The sequence below is a fragment of the Micrasema longulum genome, unplaced genomic scaffold, assembly GCF_059751315.1.
Source record: "Micrasema longulum isolate JH-2025_06_02 unplaced genomic scaffold, ASM5975131v1 h1tg000340l, whole genome shotgun sequence".
In the NCBI taxonomy this organism is placed as follows: domain Eukaryota; kingdom Metazoa; phylum Arthropoda; class Insecta; order Trichoptera; family Brachycentridae; genus Micrasema; species Micrasema longulum.
In genome coordinates this window covers 543,620-567,643 of record NW_028277543.1, presented here as the reverse complement: position 1 = coordinate 567,643, position 24,024 = coordinate 543,620, and the positions used below count along the sequence as shown (strand labels likewise).

The 24,024-nt window shown below is 33.4% G+C and overlaps 1 protein-coding gene across 3 annotated transcripts in view; it reads left to right on the top strand.

Moving 5' to 3' along the window:
• The window catches only part of LOC148282315 (uncharacterized), a 346,468-nt gene that overhangs the window by 311,090 nt on the left and 11,354 nt on the right, over positions 1-24,024 (top strand). For 2 of the 3 annotated variants that reach the window (XM_088225237.1, XM_088225239.1), the window contains exons 7-9: positions 13,633-13,762; positions 21,762-21,883; positions 23,040-23,136. In XM_088225237.1, the coding sequence (XP_088081363.1) occupies positions 13,633-13,762; positions 21,762-21,883; positions 23,040-23,136 (349 nt within the window). Of the gene's footprint in view, positions 1-11,177; positions 11,316-13,632; positions 13,763-21,761; positions 21,884-23,039; positions 23,137-24,024 lie in introns of all 3 variants that reach the window. The other variant, XM_088225238.1, reaches the window with a different exon arrangement.

The following is a 24,024-nucleotide window of genomic DNA, read 5'->3' as shown; positions in this document are numbered from 1 at the left end:
TGTATAGTATACCCATAAAATATAATATTTTATGCTAATAAGTAAAGATGATTTAAAAAAAAAAAAAAATTTCTTCTTCATATTATTTTTATTTTTTGCTACTTCTGTGGAAAATACATATCTGTCTTTATATGTATATATATATATATGTAAAACATGTAAAAGCCTACAAGGCGTGTAAATAAATGAATAAATAAATTTATCTTCAATTTTATCTACAGATTAAAATTAAGTTTTCTGGATAAAAGGCAGAATATGATTACAATTTTTCTTCCAAACATGTTAAATTATAGGTTGCCGACGAGGATACTTTAAATGTTCATGCAAATATACTCATTTACGTACACAAATCGGTCTTTTTTTATAGACAGTCGAAGATAACTCTGTTAACTACCCATTATAATCGGGACCCTGGTTTGATAGCTGTCCCAATATAACGGCTTAAATATTTAGTTTTTTGTAATGTTATTTTGGTAAAATAAATTAATTCAAATTTGAAAAACTGAAAAATGTCTGAATGTGCCTTCATTTCCCTTACTCGACTTGTCTGAAAATATTTTTTATTTTTTATTCTTCTTGGACCAGTTGGTCTTACGAACGATATATATTGAATAAAATTTTCCATTCCTTATCAATAGCTAGGTAACATATTTTGTTTTCCTCACACGTATTATTCCGTGAACAATCGATCCGTTTCGGGGAAGGTAGAATTCCAACACGATATTCTTCTACTGGGCACTCGAGCCAATGACGGGTCGTGGGCGATACGAATAGTTATTTTATCTGTACACAACCGGCGCAATAAATTCGACGAGCGCGCATTTGCGGTCGCAAGTCCCACGGCATGGAATGCTCTCCCAGCTGAAGTGCAAAGCTGTGAGAGAGAAGTGATCTGTTCGTTTGATAAATTGATAAAAATAAATAAATACTAATAAGTTTTACTTATATTTTAAGTCATAGAATCTAACAAAGCGCCCTTGATGTATTTATGAAAAAAATAGCGCTATGTAAGTTTTTTTTTTTTTATTTATTGGGGATATCAACAGTAATATATGTAACAAAAATACAACATATAAAATATACAGAGAATAAAACCAATGACAGATATCCACAGAAATACATTAAATACACGTACAATACATACTAGTGTGTTTGTGTGAGTGTAAGTGAGTGAGAGAGTGGGTGAGTGGGTGTTATATTGGAATGAGAGTGGACATGTGTGTAAATATTGCACAAGTGTCAAGTGTCGAAAATACAAATATTTTAAAAATATTAAGAATTAGAGATAAAATATAATAAAATAAAATAAAATAAGATAAGATAAAATAAGACTTTATTATTGAAACTAAGTATAAGACAAAAAAGTATGTTTTAAGACGCGCATTTTAAATGTTATTTTTTTACAATCAAATGGATCAATAAGGGGAAAGTTCAAATTATATTCACTAACAAAACGTATAAGTGGAGAGTTCTGGGCATAGTTCGTACGAACTGCTGGCACATGAAATAGAGAGCTCGACGTGTGACGGGTGCGGTAGCCGGGGACATTTAATGATAACTCCGACAAAAGAGCCGGACTATCAAGGCGTCCACTAAGTATGTCATGAAGCACCCCCATGTCCAACAGTAGACGGCGATCTTCTAAAGTAAGCAAGTGGTGTTTTTTGCAGGAAGACATATAATTGAGATCGGTATACCTGCATCTCCAGTTAAGATGTCTAAGAAATGTCCATTGATTTTTTTCTATAATGTTAATGAATGCTCAGACCTCAATATTCCATTCACTAAAATTATCTCTATCTGTGTTGTAATATGTTAGTAAACAAAAAATATATATCTTAATGACTCCCTAGGGGGTGAAATCTTATATTTTGTCAACAAACATTTGGACTAACTCAAAATATTGTCATAAAACCAACTGAACCAAGTTTAAAAATTGGAAAATTGTTTTCAGGCGTCGCCTAGTATGGGAAATAATTCGACCAGATGAATCTCTTCGCAACAATAAAGGTTTCTCTTTAACTTCACTAAAATCAACAGATGGAAGAATTGAATAAATATGGATGTTCAAACATAGGCAAAATGGTATATGTTACACAGCGTGTAAAGTGGCCACTAAAACCAGCCAATGACAGGTCATAAGCCAATGCCTAGACTTACATATCCCTGTTGTAATTTGTTAAAAAATACATACATGATTTTTTCCATTGAATCGGCATTTTCTTCGTAACAACGACAATATTTCCCAATTTGCGTCCAATGGTGCACATGGCACTGCATTAGTACAACAATTGCCGCGTATCTTAGTATTTTGACACATGAATGCAAAATGATCAGTCTTACGATTCAGGGACTATAATATATTAAATACAGCTTACCGCCTTTTGTTGTACACAGTTATACAAAATTTAATTTACCAAATACAATGAGGAAGTGCAGTAGTTTTTTTTATTTGTATGTTGACTATTAAACTAAGCCAAAAGAGTTTTTTTTAATTTTTGTGTATCGTATTATCAGAAATTACTCCGCGTGTGACGTCTCAAGTTCTCTTCCGCTTCTTTTCGGTCAGTTCTGCCGATAGGTCTGTTGACGGCAAATTAACCGAAAACTTTCCACAACTCTATTATCATTGGTTTATTATATGAACTAATATGAACAGTCCTATTCGCTTTATTTCAATAGCACCTTGTACCTTTATAAAGGGTGTTTTGTAATTCTTTCCAAAGATTATATTTTCAAGTCCTGATACTACCAGTCGCGTGTTGGGGTGACGTCAAAAGAAAATGAAATAATATATCAACTTTAGAACCAACTTCTTCAAGTCAATTTCGTATACTTACTTTTCAGTGCTGCAGGACGGCGTTTAGTCATAAGGAACAATTAGTAACTTGTTATGATTTTAGCTACCCACTAAATCTAGAGACTTTGTTGGGTAAGATTTTTTTATAAACAGGCTTGATTTACACACGTACATGCATCCTTGCTTTTTTTTATTAACATATTACAACAAACACGAATAACATTTGACTGAAGGTAATATAGAAGTCTAGCCATCCACAGGGCTTATGACCTGTCATTGGCTGGTTTAAGTGGCCACTTTACACACCGTGTAACTTTCACCATTCTGCCTATATTAGAACATCTATATTCCTTCGATTCTTCTATCTGTTGACGTTTAAAGTTTGGACAAACTCAAAACATTGTTGCTTTTTTTGTTGTTGTTTAGACTGTAAAATATTGCCAGTCGCAATAAGTCCGCCATTAAACCATTCATACCTTTGTTTTCTTATTTTGTATGTATCACAGTCGCTATGAAGATCAATTATTAATATTTATTAAGTATTTACAACTAATAATGAGTTATCGCATCCCTTACTGTTCCAAAAACATCGCGCGTTACGGTGCTGTTTCATCATTGCACATGCAAAAAATAAGAGATTAAAAATCGGAAAAATGGAATGTTCATAGGTAATTGCTTCAATTATTTAAAAATGAAGTCAAAATTAATAACATTTTTAATCCATTGTTAAAAACATTAAATAAAAATATCAGCTCATGCTCGCAACGCAAACTAAAGAATTACCCCTGACGAAATTCAAAGAGCTACTAATTGACGTCTAGCAGAAGTACTGGCAACTTTTGTGTTAACGTGTGACATCTGACTGAATTATTTCACATACTAGGCAACGCCTGAAAACAATTTTTATTTTTTTAACTTCTTTGACCAGTTGGTTTCATTACAACATTTGAGTTTGTTCAAATGTTCGTAGACAAAGGGTTTTCAGGCGTTGCCTAGTATGTGAAATAATTCAGTCAGATGAATCTCTTCACAACAATAAGGGTTTAAGCTCTTTGACTTCACTAAAATCAACAAATGGAAGAAATGAAGAAATATGGATGTTCAAACATAGGCGAAATGCTGAATGTTACACAGTGTGTGAAGTGGCCACTTAAACCAGCCAATGACAGGTCATAAGCCCTGTAAATGCCTAGACTTCCATATTCCCTTATTTAAGGTATTCTCCATCCCTGTTGTTATTTGTTAACATTATTATTGTTGTATATCTGATCCTATATAATATTTGTGATGATATACACATGTGTCCCTGTCAACTAATTGCTCGTCCCAACTCAACACATGACTTTTAGTCCCATGGATTTGGGACTTATGTCTCTGCCTTTACTACCTGCATCACTTTATTTTATTTTATTTTTCAAGAATTAACGGTACAAGTACCTTTTACATTACATACATACATAAGTATTTACAGTGGTGTATATACAGTAACAACTTTTTCAATGCTTACTTAGAAAGAACATAATTAAAATATTCATTCCACACTAAAATGTTTTACAAGTAATTGTTTATAAGCTGGAAATTTCAATAAAAATATGTCACCTAAATCCGAATGTTTATTACCCAGCGCATGTAGACGATTCAGTACTGAATTGCTAAAATATATTGAGATATGATTGTTGCAGTGATAAAGTTGAACTAGCCTAGTCACTCTTACTGGTACTTTAAAACCAATGAGGGCCAAAATTTCAGGGCTGTCCAATACTGAATTAACGATTTTAAATAGAACTATATAAATTTATTTATACTTAATTTAATTAAATTTAATATATTTAATAAATAATCATAGTTACGAAATTCATTACGTATTCCTAATTTAAAATTAACATATCTCAAAAACTTATTCTGAACTCTTTCTATGGTAATTTGGTGAGAGGCATAATAAGGGCTCCATATTGAAGAATTATACTCCAAGATGCTTCTCACCAAGGAGGTGTATAAAATTTTTAAAGTGTTTATATTTTTAAAGTCCTTAGTGATGCGCAAAATAAACCCAAGCGTCTTCAAAGATCTACTACTAATATCATTAAAGTGACTGATAAAAGACAATTTCTGATCAAAAATAACACCCAAATCCCGCATCTCAGTAACTGAATCCAATGCAGTGTTACCGACTTTGAAGGGAGTGTTATACAAACTGAACACCTTACTTAATCAACTTTTTTTTGTTTATGTTTCTATTTTATTACATTAAAATATCTCGAGTCGATAGACTTACGTTTTATTCCTAAGTACGAGAAATCCTCTTTATTCGTCTCTGTCAATCTGTCTATTTGATTAATTTATCTTCCTTGTACCTTGTCAAGTAGTCGACAAAGGCCTTACCACTCGTCCGCTCTTTCAGACAATGGGACACGATTTGTTTTGTACTGTACTCGGGAGACGAAGATTGGCATCAGAATGGGGATCCTATGGACGGTACAGGAGTATTGTTTGCCTAGTTGACAGAGCAGCGAAATTAGCCTTGAAGTGAAAATTTAAATATAAAGAAATCTATTGATTGATTTGGGGTTTATTTTGTAGAATCCCATATTTAAACTAATAATATAAATGATTTTCACAAAAATGGCGCCATATAAATTATCCAAACATTATTATTATTATTATAAGAAATCAAACACTGATTTGAAATACTTGAATAACCTGAATACTTTATTTTATTTGTACCAAAATTTGTATAAAAACTTTGTAATGTAAAAATTTGTATCAAAATAAAAATTTCGTGACAATTGTTTCGCCTTGTTAGGGCATTTTCAAACGAATGTGAAGATTAGATGGATTGAATCTCCTTATATAGTTTTATAATTCAAGGTGCTTAAGTAAAAAATAAAAATAATCTTATGAACTATACATATACATTAAATACATAGCATGTACATTAATCATAACTGTGGTAAAAATCAATAGTTAAGGGCAAGGCTGTGTTTAATAGGTAATGAGGAATTTTAGTAATTATATTTGAAGTTCGGAAAAATTGATAACAAAGTAAGTATTTATTGAGATACCCCCCGTACATGTATGTATTGTGAGATAATTAATAAAGCTTTATAGTTTTATATCTTTAGATACTTGTTGTGGAAATTGTATTAATAATATTATAATACGTTGGTGTGCTTTTTAATTTTATGATTGCAATTTAATACATGATTGAAATATTATGAAAAAAATTATGTAAACACGGTTTTGGTCCCGTGGTTGTATTGTGGACTCACGGACCGAAGGTCTCAGGTGCAAATCCCACTCTACCACAACTCGATTTCCATTTTTCCAGCACAAGTTATTTACGACTTTTAGGAAATGGTCCGAAAATTTAAATATTTGAGTAAATAATAACAACTCAAAACGAGTGGAGGCGTAAAAAAAAAAAAAAATTAAAAATAACAACTCATGTATATATCTTTTTATAAAAAAAAATAAAATTAACGCGTAATATGCATGTAGTTATGGCATAAGACTTGACACTAGTAACTTGCGTGTGAGGAACACAGTTCTACTGGGTTAACAGCTCCATTAACCATGTGCGTTTTGTAATGCATTTGCATATCTGAATACCAGAAAAAATAGGAGAATAATTTGCTGCATAACAATATTTTTCACAATATGGGTGCTTAATGGGTCGAATATTATTTTATTTTGTCGGCCTCGTGATGTGATGGTCAGCGCGTTTGCCTGCCAAGCAAGAGGCCTCGGGTTCGATTCCCGACATGGTTGACATAAAATATTACATTGCATATTATAAACATAGGCAGAATGGTGTATGTAACACAGTGTGTAAAGTGTCCACTTAAGCCAGCCAATGACAGGTCGTAAGCCCTGTAAATGCCTAGACTTCCATATTCCCTTCTCGAAAATGTTTTCTCCCTCTGTTGCAACATATTGAAATATTACAATAAATAGAGATGACGAAGATTTTTTAGAAGTTACCTAGTGAAGGGATTTTTTTTTTTTTTTTTAAAGAAAAAAGAAATATTTGCGTTCTTATGATTTACCCAAATATTTAATTTTGAGGGCCATTTTCAACGAGTTGTAAATAACTCACTATTAGAAAATGGAATCGAGTTGGGGTAGAGTGGGATTCGAACCACGGACCTTTGGTCCGTGAGTCCGAGACACTAGCCACAGGACCACAATCCGGATTAAATGCAAAACCGCAACTTTGCATGATCACTATTTATGGGAAGATCAACTAAACTAGCAGCTAAATTACTATTTCTTTTAAATTCAATGTGCACATTCAATTTAAAATTAATAATCTTTCCGTTACCTGCTATACCACGCACAAGTTGCACAAGTTGTACATTGAAAATTCTGTTTTTGAAGTTACCTAGTTGTAGTTATTACTATTTTAGTAGTACCAATTAAAAAAGCGGATTATTTTATCACTGAATCTTTTTTACAATGTATTTTTTGGATTTGTTACCAAAATAAAAGAAAATCTCAAAAAAAAGCTCAATGACTCTAAAAATGAGTAATATTTTTTTCGGGATTTCTATTAAAGGGTCACGGATTTTTTACTTTGTTACATATTTTTTTTTTAAATTAGGGTAATAAATGTTCTAAAAGATGCTGGAGAACCTTAATTACAATAATTTTAAATCAATGTTATTTTTAATGTTAGTCTACCAGTGGCGAGTAGTGATTTATTTTATAGGTAATCTACAAAACATGTTCATTTATTTGTACCTACATATAAGTTCATAATATATAAGTAATATAATTATAAATGGCTATTTTTCCGTGGTCCTGTGGAAATCAACTCATACAACCATTATTATTAATTTTGCGATATACGAAGCTTTATTCTACACTGTTTTAATACAATACTTGTACAAAAGTTTACTAAAAAATATTACTATTAAATTCAGCAGATATTTCCATTATGATTACAATGTCAACACCGAGCACTGGCCGATTCCATTTAAAATTAATAATGCAAAAATCAGCTACTTCGAACGCCTCATGTCCTATGTGATACGTAATATGTCAACCGTATCCTATCAAATAAAAATAGTCCTTCGGAAATAATGTTCGAAATACAAGTTTCCAAGTAGAGTCTTCAAAAATATTTGTAATCCGCGAGCTTCTTTTATTACTGAAAAAACGCGACTAGGTTAAAGATGTAAAATATAGTTTACTTTTTCGTATGGAGGATTCTTCTTCTTCTTCAGCCTTCTGTTCTCCACTGCTGGATATAGGCCATATTCTTCCACTTTTCTCGGTCAGTTGCTACTTGCAGCCAATTTTTACCCCCTACAGCAAGTATGTCCTCGGATTATCTTTTTTAAGGTCTTCCGAAACCTCGCTTATTCTCCCAAGGTCTCCATTTTAAAATTTTAGGGGTCCATCTTGTGGGGCCTTGTCTCGCAACATGTCCCGCCCATCGCCACTTCAGTCCTACTACGCGATCCATAATTTCCGTTATTCTGGTTCTGTTCCTAATTTCTTCATTATTTCTTCAGCATGGAGGATTAAGCTGAAGTAATCGGCTAGTTTAATAGATTTTTTAGTAGTAAGATATAAACGGTGGCGGTGATTTATGATAAATAATAATTATTTTATTTATTTTCCCATAAATTGGCGGCCTCCGTGGTGTAGTGGTCAAGACGCTTGACTCACAGACGGAAGGTTCCGGGTTCGATTCCCGGTGAGAACACAAAAATTAAAATGTGATTTGTCTCAAGTCTGGGTGTTCTGTGATGTAATTCACCACTGTAATTGGGCCTCCTGGCCTGTTGTGGTGCAAAAAAAAAAAATAAAAAAAAAAAAATAATAATAATAATAAAAATAAACATAGTTACTATGAAACATTATTATCGAAAGTCAAATATAGTGGTAAGCCATGCATAATCGCTTATCTGGACAATTCGCCCCTGAAGCCTACATAGATACTTTTAATGTTTCATTTCAATCCTCTCTAGTACCTCTACCTCGGTAATGAATTCCGAGGTGGACTTCTTTCTCTTATGTTAACAAGAGCACAGTTAACGCAACAATTTTTTTTTCCATATATTGAGAAATGAGAATCACATTCACACTCCAGCACCTTCGGCCAATATTTTGAAACTAAGCTCGTTAAACCAGAATAATAAATATTGCAATCAAACTTGCAATTTTGTGCACGCCATTGTTTCCAGTACATTTACGCTACATTAATAATTTTAATGTGAATATCAATCACATAATCGTTACAAGATGTTAAGAACCTATTTATAATTTTTTGATCGGCTGTATTCGAATTTTCCATCGAAATTTGTAACATTTGTGTCCAATGAGGAAGTTCTGCGTTTTTTTTATTTATTTATTTTTTAATAGACTATCAAATTAAGCCGAAAATATTTGTATGTATTGTATTATCAGCGCTATGATTTTTTAAAAAAAGTTTTGTGTTTTTGAAATTACTCCGCCTGTGACGTCACAAGTTCTCTACGGTGAGTTGTCCTTATTGTTGGGTTGGCTTTCCGGTAACCAGAAATGTATCACAACACTCTGCCATTGTAGAACGTTTCGGAGAACTGGTGACGTCGTTCATTTTTATAATTTTTTTTCAGACATTTTTAAGAAATTTCACCGTACAATTAAATACTCTAATTTTTACCGCGCGTAAGAAAACATTTTTTTTCAATTTTCCTGTTGCACTGAACTTCCTCATTTATGATAATTTGCTTTCATGGCAACAATTAAGTTAAAATTACATTGTTATGACGTGTTGTACAATGGTGTGTTTTTTTAAAAAAGAAATAACCCGCTAAGCCTCTATTTTGAGGCTTGTCAGAAGGTGGGATAGAGGGGATATGGAAGGAGGTAATGAAAAATACACCACAACACCCAGACCAATCGAGAAAAAAACTCTCTTGGATTTTTCTTTTGCAACTGGCGGGAATCGAACCAGCGACGCCAGTTTCACAGTTAGCCGTCTAACCAACTGCGCCACGGCGCTTGTTTGGATCTATGGATATTGTATGAGCAGAATTACATTGCTGTAGTGTGTTGTGTCGTGGCACAACTCACTAGAGCAATGTAATTCTCCCTGTACAATACCTATAAAAGCGATTCGCGCCAGATAGTTCCCCAACACACCACTCCACAACACGCAAGAACAATGTTATTCTACCTTTACGATCTGCGACTGCGCGAATGCATGAACACTGTAAATTTAACTGTAATTGTGAGCTATTGTATACTTTTGTATATATATTTTAATGTTTTTTTTTTCTAAACAAGTTCATTTTGTTACCGACGAATATGTTTTGAACTTTTCTACAGAGATCATATTTTTGCACGGAAAATTCAATTTTACTTTATAGACACTTGAAGATAATTCTGTTTACTTTTCATTGTAATCCGGGTCCAGCTACAAATATCAAATACCTGAGCGTTAAAATTGATAGGTTTTTAAGGTAGAATACGCATATGGCAACAATTCTGAGACACATTTCCATCTGAGACATTGTTCCAATTGAGGCCGTCAGCGTAAAAGTGGCATAACCCTCAATTTTTCATATCCCGACGTACCTACTACAAATGATTTAAAACGTGCTAAAATTTAATGCAAAACCAGCCTATCTTTGTATCAGAAATTCTTGTTAAACAAGGATAACTGAAACAAGGATAGGCTGGTTTTGCATTAAATTTGAACATGTTTGAAATAATTTGTTGTAGGTAAGTCAGGATATAAAAAATTGAGGGTTAGGCCACTTTTACGCTGACGGCCTCAATTCATGAAGGCACTGGATATTAGACAATTTTTTTTAAAGAGTCATTGACACATTTCTGGTCATGCGGCTACAAGAGTAGATCCCAGCAGAATGCTCCTACGAGGTTTTCCTGTAATTTGAATTATTTAATTCCTAAAACACGTACGACGTTTGCTCAGAGGAATTTCTCTTTTGTGGCCCCAAGAGTGTTCAATGTCCTTGTTGAACATATTAAGTTCTCCAAAACGAAATCCATTTTCAGAAGAGTGTATAAGTCTGAATTTTGTCTAAGGGAAGAGACCATTGCTGGAGACTGCTGCGAGATATTGCATAGATTTATATACGCGTGTTGTCTAGATGCCCTTTGAAATATATTTATGTTTATGTAGTAATATTCTATTTTAATTTTGCTATTATTTAATTATGTACGTGCCTCCACTTTCCATGCTGTAGTATCCCGACTCTACACAGGGCCCTTGGCCTCGTAGAGTTTGGGATACGTTATTATTTTTTTTTGTAATATGTACGTATTTGTATGAATAAATAAATAAAATAAAAATATGTAAATTTCTCGAAAAACGGTGAGAACTTTTCCTGAACGGTGAAATGTTTATCTTTCTCAATAGGGTTTAATTTGACTAAATTAAAATGCTAAACATAGTAATTTGTGATTAAGTGCCGTGATCAAAATGCTGTGTGTGCAAAATTATACAGAAGAACTTGGAGCTAACACTACTGCACCTCCTGTTCCACTTAGGAGAAAGGTTTGTTCATTTTTATTTAAACCGTCACCAATTAATGTATCGTAAGGTCTGTCCCGAGTTGTTAAAATGTTTGGCCCAAAATTGGCAGTCGCTAAGAAAAATGGTAAATTAAATTTAATGATGTAAAAAAATCGCATGGACTTTTGCGTTTTATTTTGTTTTCATGTTAAATTTATCCATGCATTTTGAAAATTTTGTGACCGATTTTATGATATGAATGACCCATGGAATGCTCTTCTAATAAAAGAGAAATGTGAGAGTGAAGTGACGTTTCAGAAAAAACTTAAAACCTACTATATTATTCGAAAAAATCCTTAAGGAGCATAACTTTTAGGCATTTTTCAAATAAGAAATACCTTAGGGAATTATTTATTTTATTTTATTTATGCTTAATTAAGTGAGTTTATAACATCTTAAGAATTCATATACACCTTTAATAACATTACAATTTTTTTATCAAAATTTCTCAATAACATATTATTTTTTCAAATTAATTTTAAATATTTCGATCTTTTTTATCTCCTTTATTCCTTCAGGTAACTCATTGTACAGCTTCAATCCCTCGTACAATGAGTTTTGTGATTCTGTTTTTCTCCTCATTGGTAATCTTATCTTTTTTTATCCCTTATTTCATATGTATGATATTGTTGGTAAAATTTTAGTATTGTTTTTATTTTATTCATCCCCTTAATTATTGTATGTATAAAAATTGCTACATTATATTTCATTTGCTGCTTTACTGTGAGCAAGCCAATTTCTGTGTGCATTCTTTCTACATTTTTTATCCAATGTTTATTTACTTTGGTTTTTTAATGGTGCGATTTTTAAAGAACGGCGTTTTAAAGTGGCAAAATCATATGATTTTCCTACTTTTTATCAGAGAATCAACAACCTTAAAAGGAAACGCGCGGTCTGAGTTTTCTTCATACGAACATACTATTATAAATTATGGCTCTTGAGCAGTAATTTTACACGTTATATATATTTACTATTGGCGAGTCCTGCCGTTTTGTTGTTCTGATATTTTATTTTTTATTTTTTTAAAGCCAATCAGCAGGCTTAAGTAAGCCCTAATAGATTGGCATTAGTGAGTAATACTTAATCTAAAAAGTCTTAAAATCGACTGAAATTTACAAAAGTTAACTTAACTTTAAGTTAACTTAACTTAAAAAATTAACAAAATGTATAAATGTGAATCGCGAGTCAGGAGAGACAACACCGCTTGCTTCTTAAATGCCTGCCCCTGCTGTAGGAACACATCGACAGTACCGTTAGTGAGATTTTGTTCACTGTTCTGAGGATCCTTGGCAGAGGGGAAAAGAATCCGATGTTAGTTTTATAATTTCCCACAACAAAGACAGGATTGGTACGCAAGTTACGGCGAGGTACATTAAGGTTTATCTGAGCAAGGATATCATGGGCATCTATACAGTTAGATATTAATTTGTGCAAGAATATCAAACCAGCCGAAATCCTTCTGAATTGTAAACTAAAGATATGAAAGTACTCTAGACGATCATAATAGTTGATTATGAAAGTATTTGATCCGATTCTAAATATTAACGATTTTAAAAAATTATGTTGCACCAATTCATCCGCGTTATATGAATATTATAATTAGGATACCATATTATAGAATTAAATTCAAGCAAACTACGAAGAAATGATTTATACAATGTAATTAAAATTTTCGGGCTTTTGAATGGCTTAGATATTTGCAAAATAAATCCACAGATTTTGGACGCTTTCTTTAAAATGTGGTCAATGTGATGGTTGAATTCAAGTTTGTTATCAAAATGTTTCCCAAGATAATTGTTTATTATGGGAACCGGACCATCCAAAAACCCTTAAAAGCGCCCATTTTTATCTGCCGCCTTCAGACGTACGGTATAAACATATGATAACTGTTTTCAAAAAAGCAAAACGTGCCAACTCAGAAAAAATATTTTTGATACTCTTTCTTTTATAAAATTCAAAATCAGTTCACTTTTCGGAAAGAGAAAACGGGAATACAAAACCTTGATTTTGCCGATTTATCTAGGCAGAGATTGATACAAATACCTATTTATCAAACCGCTCTGCGTCGCATATCCTCTTAAGGCGCTGCCGCTCATAAAACTGGGATTTTTAAAGCAATTTATTTCCTAAACTATGGCATATTTATACTTGATTTTTTTCTTACGAAGAAAAGTCAGATCGCGCATTCTCTCAAGTTAAATAAATAAATAAATCTTATATTTACATTAGAATATTTATATCAGATTGAGTTCTCCGTAAAATTAAATTTCTTAGCTAATGGTATGATTTTTTGTTCCAGCGTGGAAGCGGTCGAGCTGAACAGAGTTCTTGTAGCGAGGGCTCCCTCCTGAGCGCCGCTAGCTCTGATCCTGAGGACGAGAGCAGATCATCGCGGGGAGATCTCACTCAATCCACCCTTGACACTTCTGGTAAGTTTTCAAAACAATCATTAAGATTAATATTTCGAATACCTTTTTTATTTTTAATAAAATTACCTAGTATCTACACTGACGCAACGTTAGAGCAGTGAGTTTACACATTATAGATATTTACCACTGGCCATGGCGAGTCCCTATCGTTTTCTTTTTTGACACATTATTTACTATGGGTGATCCCGCCGCTCGCCAGATAGCAGATGGACGCTCGAATATTGGGTTTTTACTGGTTCGCAAATTTGGCGTTGCTTTATATTATATTCAGTTACTTTGCCACCGAACCCCAATACAAATTAATGTAATTATCTGCCTTTTACTGGAGTTCTTGGCACCTAAATGTTTGAACTTCTCTCTCGCGGCAGGTTCTATCAGATCCTGTGGTCAGATCGGCACTTATCGGATTCTTGATTATAAATTCATACGATAACACGTCACAGTGGATTGGAATGACTTATTGATAGGTAAAATTAATTGTTAGCGATCGCGCTGAGAATATCAAATCACACTTACATTCGGTGACAGTTCAGTTGTTAATGGGCTGGAGAGAAAAATATTGTACCCACAGTAGGATAATTACAACATTTTCACTAGGGCTCAGTAGGAAGCAATACATTTAACGCAGCAAGCTAATAAATGTGCAATACATAATAAACATAGTACATGTGGCGCAACCAATGGGAACTATTTTAAGTCCATCCAAAAACCCTTAGAGGCGACCAGTTTTATCTGCCGTCTTTGAAAAAAAACAGCCCCAACCCTTTTCTTGGCAATGTATCCTATAGGATACGTATGATTTATTTTTTTACACACGAAATACGAGTTAAACATTCTTCTTTTTGCGGTGCCTTGTCAGGTTCCCCTGACGTAGGTGATCACCTCAGCGAAAGCATCTCGATCCTGCGCTACTTTTATATTCCGCAGCCAGGACAACTGCTTGTTGGATGTACTCGCCATAGTGATTCCTGGGAAAAGATGACCAGAGTGGTTTCCCGTTGCCTTCTCTGGTGGATTCCCTCAGCTGGTTGGTTCTGGTTTCGAGGCGCCAGAAACTCGCCTTTCATCCTCTCGTTATCTGCTGTGATCACACCGTTATGAGTGTGATCCCATTGCCCGGGGTTCGCGACGTGGACGCTAACGAATTGGACTGGTCAGTAGTGTTGCCGGTGGAATGCAACTGGGGGTTTGCAGCGTTTTATAGAATCACACCCTCCAGCAAGATGTGACTCACTGCGACCCTACTGACAATTCGAACCCCAGTAAAACATTATTCTTTAAAAACTGCTTTACCATATTTTCATTCTTTACTGGATTATCACAATTCTTAATAAACTTTAATTAAAGCAAAAAAATATTTTCGCTCTGCCAAGATATGGGAAATATAAATAAATAACTAATTTCGTTTTATTTATAACAGCTTAATTTTCTTAATTAAGCAAAATCAGCAACGTTTCGTCTTAACATTGAGGAATCATGTTCAGTAAAAAATATGTGCAAAACCTAGAAAGTTGGAAAGCGGAATTTAGAAAAAAATGCGAGTTTAACACTAAACTAATATAATCGTATATGGGAGTATGAAAAATCTATGCCTAAATTAGGATTCATTGTGTCAATTTTTGTATTTGCTATTTAGGAAGACTAAAGAAACATTGAATGTAGGCTTTGTTCAGTATGTATGTCAGTCCTATTAGTATGTTTTTAGTCTTGCATTTGTCTTGTATTATATTTGGCAGTTTCACCAATTTCTACATTTCCTTTCTCAAACCGCCTTGAAGTAACATGTCATGTCATTGCACCATATTACAGACAACACAATATATTAATAATAATAATAATGTTTGGATAATTTATATAGCGCCATTTTTGTGAAAATCACCTAGATATATTGGAAATCAAGTGAAACCTTAAGCTTAAGGTGACATTGCCTCATTTACGTTTATTTATTTTTTAAATATTTTTTTATTTTGAATACGTACAAATGTACAAGTGTAATGTTTATACTGAGAGTATTATACATTTATTTATAAATATTAGTGCGTGCCATCCAATTACATGTATTCACTAAATTTTAATAAAAAAAAGCGACTGTTTAAACAAAATAAAAAACAGAATTATATGTAATTAAATATAAAAATTAAACAATGTTATTCATAGAAATTTAACTATAATAAATAGGGACGAAACGAGGAGACGGTGGGAAGGAAAATGATGGGGATTGGTGGAGGATGAATGAAGAAAAGTAGGAATGTAAAATTGCATTTGATTTGATGTCGAGAAATAAAAAGCAAAAAAGATAAAACGTCTATTCTCTGTTATTCTGAATCAAGATTGTTAGTTCTCTTCTGTACCTATTATAGATTGTTAAATATATTTAGACTCGTTCTTCTTTCTTTCTTTTTGCACATCCGCTCCTAAGTGGAGCATGTGGACATCACCAGTTGCCTCCAGGAGACCCTATCGCCAGCCAGCACTCTCGCTTCTTCCCATGTCAATCCAGCGCCCCTTAATTCCGCCGAATAAAGTCTAAAGATCGTCATTGACGGCCTTCCAGGACGGCGTGATCCCGCAGGTTTAAAGAAGAGGCAACTTGGGTTGAGGTTCTCCTGAGGCATGCGCAGCACGTGTCCAAGCCAGGACCACCGCCGCATCCTTAAGACGCTCGTTATAGGAGGCTGCTGCGTCCGTTCTCGGACTTCAATGTTAGTTATAAAATCGAACCATCTTATACCTAATGTCTTCTAAAGCACTTACTCTCAAAACTCAGAAGTTTGGTGTTTTGAGCTTCGGTAAGGTGCCAAGATTCGCACCCATATAGGAAAACTGACACTATACAAGAGTTGAGTTTTGATCGAGTATAGACTAGAGTTCCAGACAACACGCATCATGTTAAAAGTTGCTCCAGCAATTCCTAGGCGGGTTGCGAGCTCTTTATGAATGAAAGACTTGTTCATTCATGTTGAATGTTTCACATTTACGAGTTAAGTTTATTTAAGGAAACTTAACTTTAATTTTTTTAAATGTGTACACAACGTATTTTTCGGACCGTAAGACGCCCTTTTTTATTTTGAAAATTCAACCAAAATTGGGGTGCGTCTTATGGTCCGATGCGTCTTGTCGTCCGCGAAATACGGTTCATGTATTTATTTATTAAAGCACATACTATATGGCCTTTGCATGGATAGATATGCATATCAGTACGTACAGAAAAAATGCAGTATTTTACCTCATGGAGTGAAGATAGCTGCAAGCTATCGTAATAGTCGCAATACTGGCGGGAAAATAACCGGAAATTGTAGATAACGTGACTGTCGCGCCATTTTGTCTGTTTTGGCTGGAAATCTGACACATGCCGTATCGTATTTTATTTTAAATTAAATAGGTATAAAATAATAAAATAAATAAAAACAACTTTGTTTTTTACCACTATTTTTTTTCTACCCACCGGTTTTAAAGCTATACTAGTTTCTTTATCAATGTATATATTTAACTAATATAATAGTTATTATATTAGTTAAATTAGTAAGCTATTATAAAAATACCTTCTTAAAGAAGCTTGTGTATAGCTTTGAAACCGGTCAGTAGAAAAAAAAGGATTAAAAACAAAGTTTGTTTTTATTTATGTTATTATAATGAATAACCACAAAGTTATTGCTTCAAATATAAAATTTATAAATAGGTATTAATCGGCCTCGTGGTGTAATGGTCAGCGCGTTTGCCTACCATGCAAGAAGTCTCGGGTTCGATTCCCGACATGTTCGATATAAAATCTACAAGGGTGTTTATACACCGTAATATTTCATAGTCCCTGGACTGGTACCTGAAGCGTCAGACTGATCGTCTTACCTTCATGTAACAAAAATGATTAAAATACGCTGTAATTGGTGTACCAATGCTGTGCCCTATGCACCATTAGGTGTGGAAAGAGAATGATGATGATGATTATTAATTTGTTTTTATTCTGTCTGTAACTTAATAAATTACTTGAAAATTTTGTTTTATTTAATTTCTAATTCTGTAGAAATAATTTGACTTGAATTTTTAATGATAATGATTTTAAACTGATAATAAATTTAAAAATTCATAAAATATGTGTTATTCTTTTCTTTCATTTTATTTCTTTCTTATTTCATTTACATTTTTTAGATCTTAATTTTAATATGTACTTTTAATTTTCTTCTTATTATTTTTTTTTTCTGTAGATATGAATTGAAATTCTCGATTTACTTTACTTTGTTTAATTTATTGTTTATCTTGTTTTGATTACATTTATGAGCACACACTATTTATATATGTGTTTTTTATTATTTGTCTTATATTTAAAATATATTCAAGTAAATTACAATTCTTTAATTTTAATTGTATTATTTTACTCTATTTTCTTACTTTAAAAAAAACATATATATATTTCTTTTAACTATTTTTTATGTTTATTATTTTCTACGTATACAGTATTATGTCTATACTCTTCTTATTTTATTATTAATTAAAACTTATGTCTGAGCACCCGATGACAAACTATTATTTAATAGTTTATCGGGACAAAATATATCTTAATACTTTGTTTTCTTTATAATGTATTCATATTGTAATAATGTGTATATTTTATTGAATAAAGACTCTATGAAAGAAAAAAAAATATTGTCCAATATATGTTTTATGAACTTTTAATTAAAGGAGTGGTATTTCATATTCAATCATGCTGCCTCTGGTAGTCCAGACTCCAGGCATTACCAGAGGCAGCAATGCTCATCAGAATTTCCCAGGATCGAGAGGAGTTTCACGAGATGGTCGCCAACCTCCGATAGGAGCGGCACAGAAATGAAACTGGAATCTGAACTAACTAACTAACTAACTAACCATCACGCCATTACCCCGGAGGGGTAGGCAGAGAGGATAGAACGCCACACCACTCTGTCCTGGCACACTTCCTTTGCTTCCTTCACATTCATACATCTTCTCATGCACGCACGTCGATTATTCCGACTTTTCACATGACCACTTTCAAGAATTTGTTGTACTTGATCATGCCATGTCTTTCTCGGCCTTCCTCGACTTCTACAACCAGACACATTCGCATCATAAATCTTTTTAGCCGTTCTTTCATCATTCATTCGCTCCACATGACCGAACCATCGCAAAAGACCTTTCTTAATTTTGTCGATAATGCTTAACTCAGCCTTGCATTCTGCTCTAATTTCGACATTAGGGCACCTATCATACATTGTTTTTCCGCACATTCGCCTGAGGGATCGCATTTCAACAGCATTCAGTCTACTTTCGTCCCTTTTTTTCCAACTCCATGCTTCGCTTCCATACATTAGGGTTGGTACCAGAACTCCATTATGAACTGCTAATTTAGCCTCTTGCGATAGACACTTATTTGCTACGACAGACTTTAAGGCACCATTAACTCTGTTACCGGCACTAACCCTCCTTTCAATATCCTTGTCCATATTTCCATCTCTAGTAAACATACTACCCAGATATACAAATTCTTCGACCTGTTTCAAACTATCTCCATTTACTACAATCTTACATTCAGTCATAGTTACATTTCTTTCAAAGACCATGACGTTCGACTTTTGCACATTCATTAGCAAATCACTCTCCTTGCACACTTCGTAAACCTTTGTAACCAAGGATTGCAGTTCCTCTTCGCTGTCAGCTAGGAGGACTGCGTCATCGGCGTACAGAAGGCAACTGGAATCTGGAATACGCTTATTGAATTATTGATAAAAACGTTTTCTTTAAAAGAACCAACTGGTATTACTCAACTAGATACGATAAGACAAAACAAAACCTCGTTTGTGTTCTTATCTAGAAAATAAAATACCTCGCTTATCATACTATGAAGTACAGACTACGGACGTCCTTTTTGGTCCAGACGATCGAGTCATAACATTTATAATGTATCTCTGTTCCTCTTAAATTCTCAGTTTTCAGATTCAGTCATTTAGTGTAATACCGAGTTTGCAAAGCGCCGGTAGTTTTTCGAATTTCTTTGTGCTTTTGTTCACTAATTTTGTACCAAATTACACACGATTTTTTACACACCATTATATAGACTTCTTGTGTTTTTTTTTATATGTTATTTTTACCAGTGTCAAGATTATGTATCGTTTTCCAAGAACACGTTTTAATTTTGGTGCGTTTATTTACATGATATGTTGTACATATTATATAATATAGTTTACTTTTATATGTATTCCACTGCGACTTTTAGTAATAAACGAAATTATTATGTCTAGAATAATAAGTTAAAGGTAATAAACAATGTTTTAAGTATGTCGAAATGTTTGTAGACAAGTCTAGATTTCATTTCCAGGAGTAAGATTGAAATTTGTTGAAATATTTTTTTGAAATTATTATTGAAGGCATAATAATTTAACCTAGAAAATTAACCTAGAAAATTAACCTAGAAAATTAATTCGAGAAAAAATAGGATAAAATTCGTGTGATTTAAAGTGCTCGTATTTCTTTTTTAAAATCAAAGTTTCAGTTTTTTTTATAATTTTCCAGTTCCATTTATTATCTTTAAATCATTGATATAACTAATTTTACTTAAATACTTCGTTTTAATATAAATATCAATGTACCAAAGTTTAGTGTAAATTTAAAGAGCCGTAATCTACCAATCTACCACTTGTTGTATGCTGATGATGCAGTTGTGTTAGCCAGCCGCAACGAGGATTTGCAAAAAATAGTCTCTAGAATGTATGACGTATGCCTGGAGAGCGAATTGGCGATGAACGAAAGTCAAAAGTGATGGTATTTGAAAGGGGAAGTGAGGTTACTGACTGCATAATAAATGTAAACAACGAATGTCTCAAACAAGTAGAAACATTTGTGTATCTGGGAAGCATGTTTTCCAGAGATGTAAGAGTAGAAAAAGATGTTGAAAGGAGAGTGAATGGGGGCAACAAAATAAATGGCGCACTAAGCACAGTAATTGCTAATAAAAATGTCAATCGAAGCTAAACTGGCAATGCACAACGGAGTTTTAGTCCCAACACTTATGTATGGAAGTGAAACATGAAACTGGAAATTTCAAAATACGAGAAAACCTTTGCATATATTTTTTTGTACTGTTGACTGTACCGCAATTTATTCACACGAACTTAAAAAATTCAACCGGTCAATTTTACAAATCTTCGTCAATAAGCTCGCATTTTTCACTTTTCGCAAGTTTTATTGTTTTATTTATTCATTAGTATTATTGTCTTTCATTTTTAGTTGTTTTCGTACGGTTTGCATCAACAGTGGGTTCAAATAATGTTCTTGTACAAACATACCGGGCGGGCTGGCATGGGCGTATCAGATGTTTCGACTGAATGTCGTAATACAAACAGATTACCTTACGTACCTTACTTTATACAGCCGCTTGATAACACTTGTACACTTGTAGTGCGTTCACCTGTTCACACGCTTCGTTTTGTTTTACTTATCAAACTTTGTTGTTTGAAATATTTAGAAATGTAAACAAAGGTACTGCAACTTTTACTTTTTTTTTTGTTTTTTTTTTTTTTAAGAAAGCATTTTATGTATTGAAGATATTCTCTCAGAGTTAGACTAGAGCTCGGGAAAATAACATGACAATGAGGAAGTTCAGTTTTAAAAAAAATTACTTACTTCTACTGAAAAAAATACTGTGTCAGCACACTTCATTTTTCAGAAATAGTTATAAATATTATCAGCTATCGTATATACTACGTCCGAAAACGACAGGTAAAACTTGTCCCTTGTAAGGGTTTTGGATGGTCCTAGCTCCTATAAAAAAACAATTCATCAAAAACAAAAAAAAAACAAATATGGGGGAGACACCAACTGTTGATATCTATACTATAGTGTGTAAAAAAGCATCGCTCTAGTTCCACAATCCAGGTAGAAAATGCGAGAATTAGTTTGTATGAAGAAAGGTCAGACCGCGGATCTTGGAGACGAGAGTATTGAGTGTTTATGCTATGGATGATGAATCGTTTGTTTTTTATGATTACAGATCCCGATGGATCAGAACCTCAATGTGGGCTGGCCCCACTCAGCCACTCGGCGGCACGCCACAAGATGGCCGTCCGCCCGCGACGCACACACGGAGCACCCCGAAGGAATAGAACTAAACAGGTCAGTCCCAATGACAACTTCTTTCCGTTTACCAGAAGAGGTTGAAAGTATTTTTCTGCTGTACTTTCCCATCCAAGAAAAGTAGTGCTGCCTCTTCAGCACTTGGTGTTGTAATCTAAAGAAAAATCTGTATCATTTGAGTACCAAATGGAAAACTCTAGGAGTTATTGTGGACTACAGACTGACATAATATAATGAGCATACAGATAGTACTTGGCTTCATTAACACAATATCATTTGATTTTACTAATGTCCATACTATTAGAACTCTTTTCTTCTCAATGAGGAAGTTCAATTGTTTAAAATTTATTAATAGACTATCGACCTAAGACAAAATTTTATATATTTTTTTATGTATCATGTTATCAGGCCTGTGATTTTCAAAGTTTTAAATTTTTTTAATTATTGCCCGTGTGGCGTCACAATCATTGGTCTATTCGTCATTTAAAGAATTTCGTTTTTATACATTTTCAAGAAACTTCATCGTACAATTTGAAGCTTTAATTTTTTATATTCAATTTCCCATAGCACTGAACTTTCTCATTGTTTGCCCTCTCGTAGAATGTGCTTCCATCGTCTGGTCTTTTTGAAGCTGTTCTAATGTTTTATTAAAATAGTGTAGAATAATAGCTAAAGCTAAATTAAATTAAATTAATAGCTAAATAATTGCAAAGCTGTTGAGTTGATTTGATACATTATTGGTAATAACCTTCTCCTGTCAACAACTGAAGCACAGAAATTATGTTCTCAGAACCACGAGAAAAGTTAGCCATTTCAAATATTATTATAAAGTAGGAATGTATTCATGTTTTTTTTGTAGATTACCTATAAAATAAATCACCGCTCGCTACTGGCACCCGCTATTCCTAGCAGCACTCTCAGCTCTTTTTGAAAGCTGCCATTTTCCGTAAAATTCCCAGGAACTTGAAACTCGCGACCCTTTCGATGACTTGGTTTGACCGAGTCAGAGGATTTTGGGCATCAAGCCATGAAGTGTTACACAGTACATGGAAACAAGTATCATTCGTATTTTATTTCTGTAATAAATTACAATGAACCTCCACCAAGAATTTTACCAGCAAACTTGAATGTTTTTTTTAGACTATGTAATTAGTATAATTCATACACGCATTAACATTAACTTGTCTCCTTTCAGATGTCTCCAGGAACATTACCGACCACTCCCGAGGTGAATGAAGAAATTACTAGAAGTATTACTCCAGAAGTCATATCTTCGCGCCACCATTCTTCAGGTAAAAGATCCCAGGCATATGCAACCCAACACAGATTTACTAACAAACAGCCAATCTGTATTTTTATTTATATGCTTGGTACAAATTAAATAACAATTTAACTTACATTTACTAATACAGGCAAAGCTCAAAAATATTTAGCGATTTGTTGACTCATTTTTTGATAAAATTGAGTCGTAGACTCCCCACTCTGGGTGAATTTTGAAAAAATAAATCTTTTGGTCACATTCAATGGAAACGACCTACCATAGAAAAGGAGGTTTTCACAAGTCAGGATTAACGTTAAAAAATACATCGTTTTTCAGGGTCAAAATTCAGAAACATTTATGATGTACTTTTCAAAATATTCTGATCAATTTTTTGGAAAAACGCAATTTAAAAAAACTATACATATTACTATTATTATATTAATTTTAAGCGAGCAGCTTAAAGCTGATATGCTTAAATCTATTTGAACAAAAGTTAGTTGTTGGCGCGCTTAACTTTTCCGAAACAAATCTAGTCCATTTTTGAACCCATTGAGACTACACATTGAGATCAGCTCTTGTGGCAGCTTATTTCAAGCATCAACAACTTTATTGCTCAGAAAATATTTCCGTGGATTTAGATTGAATCTCGTTTTCTCCAGCCTGAGACTGTGGCCTCGAAGACGAGCATCTTGTTTAAGCTTGAACATGGGATCCAAATTTGGGCAGCTATGGTGACTATATTGAGATTCAAAACGTATTTGATCAACGAACAATACGCACCGGATGCGGACTAGCGGAGAGGTAGAGATTTGTGGAAGGGATGCTAGTTCATGACATTAAGGGTCGTCTCCATTTTCAAATTATAAATTTTTTTTTTCCATTAAAAAAATTAGTTTTTGAAAAACTTTTATTAGAATTT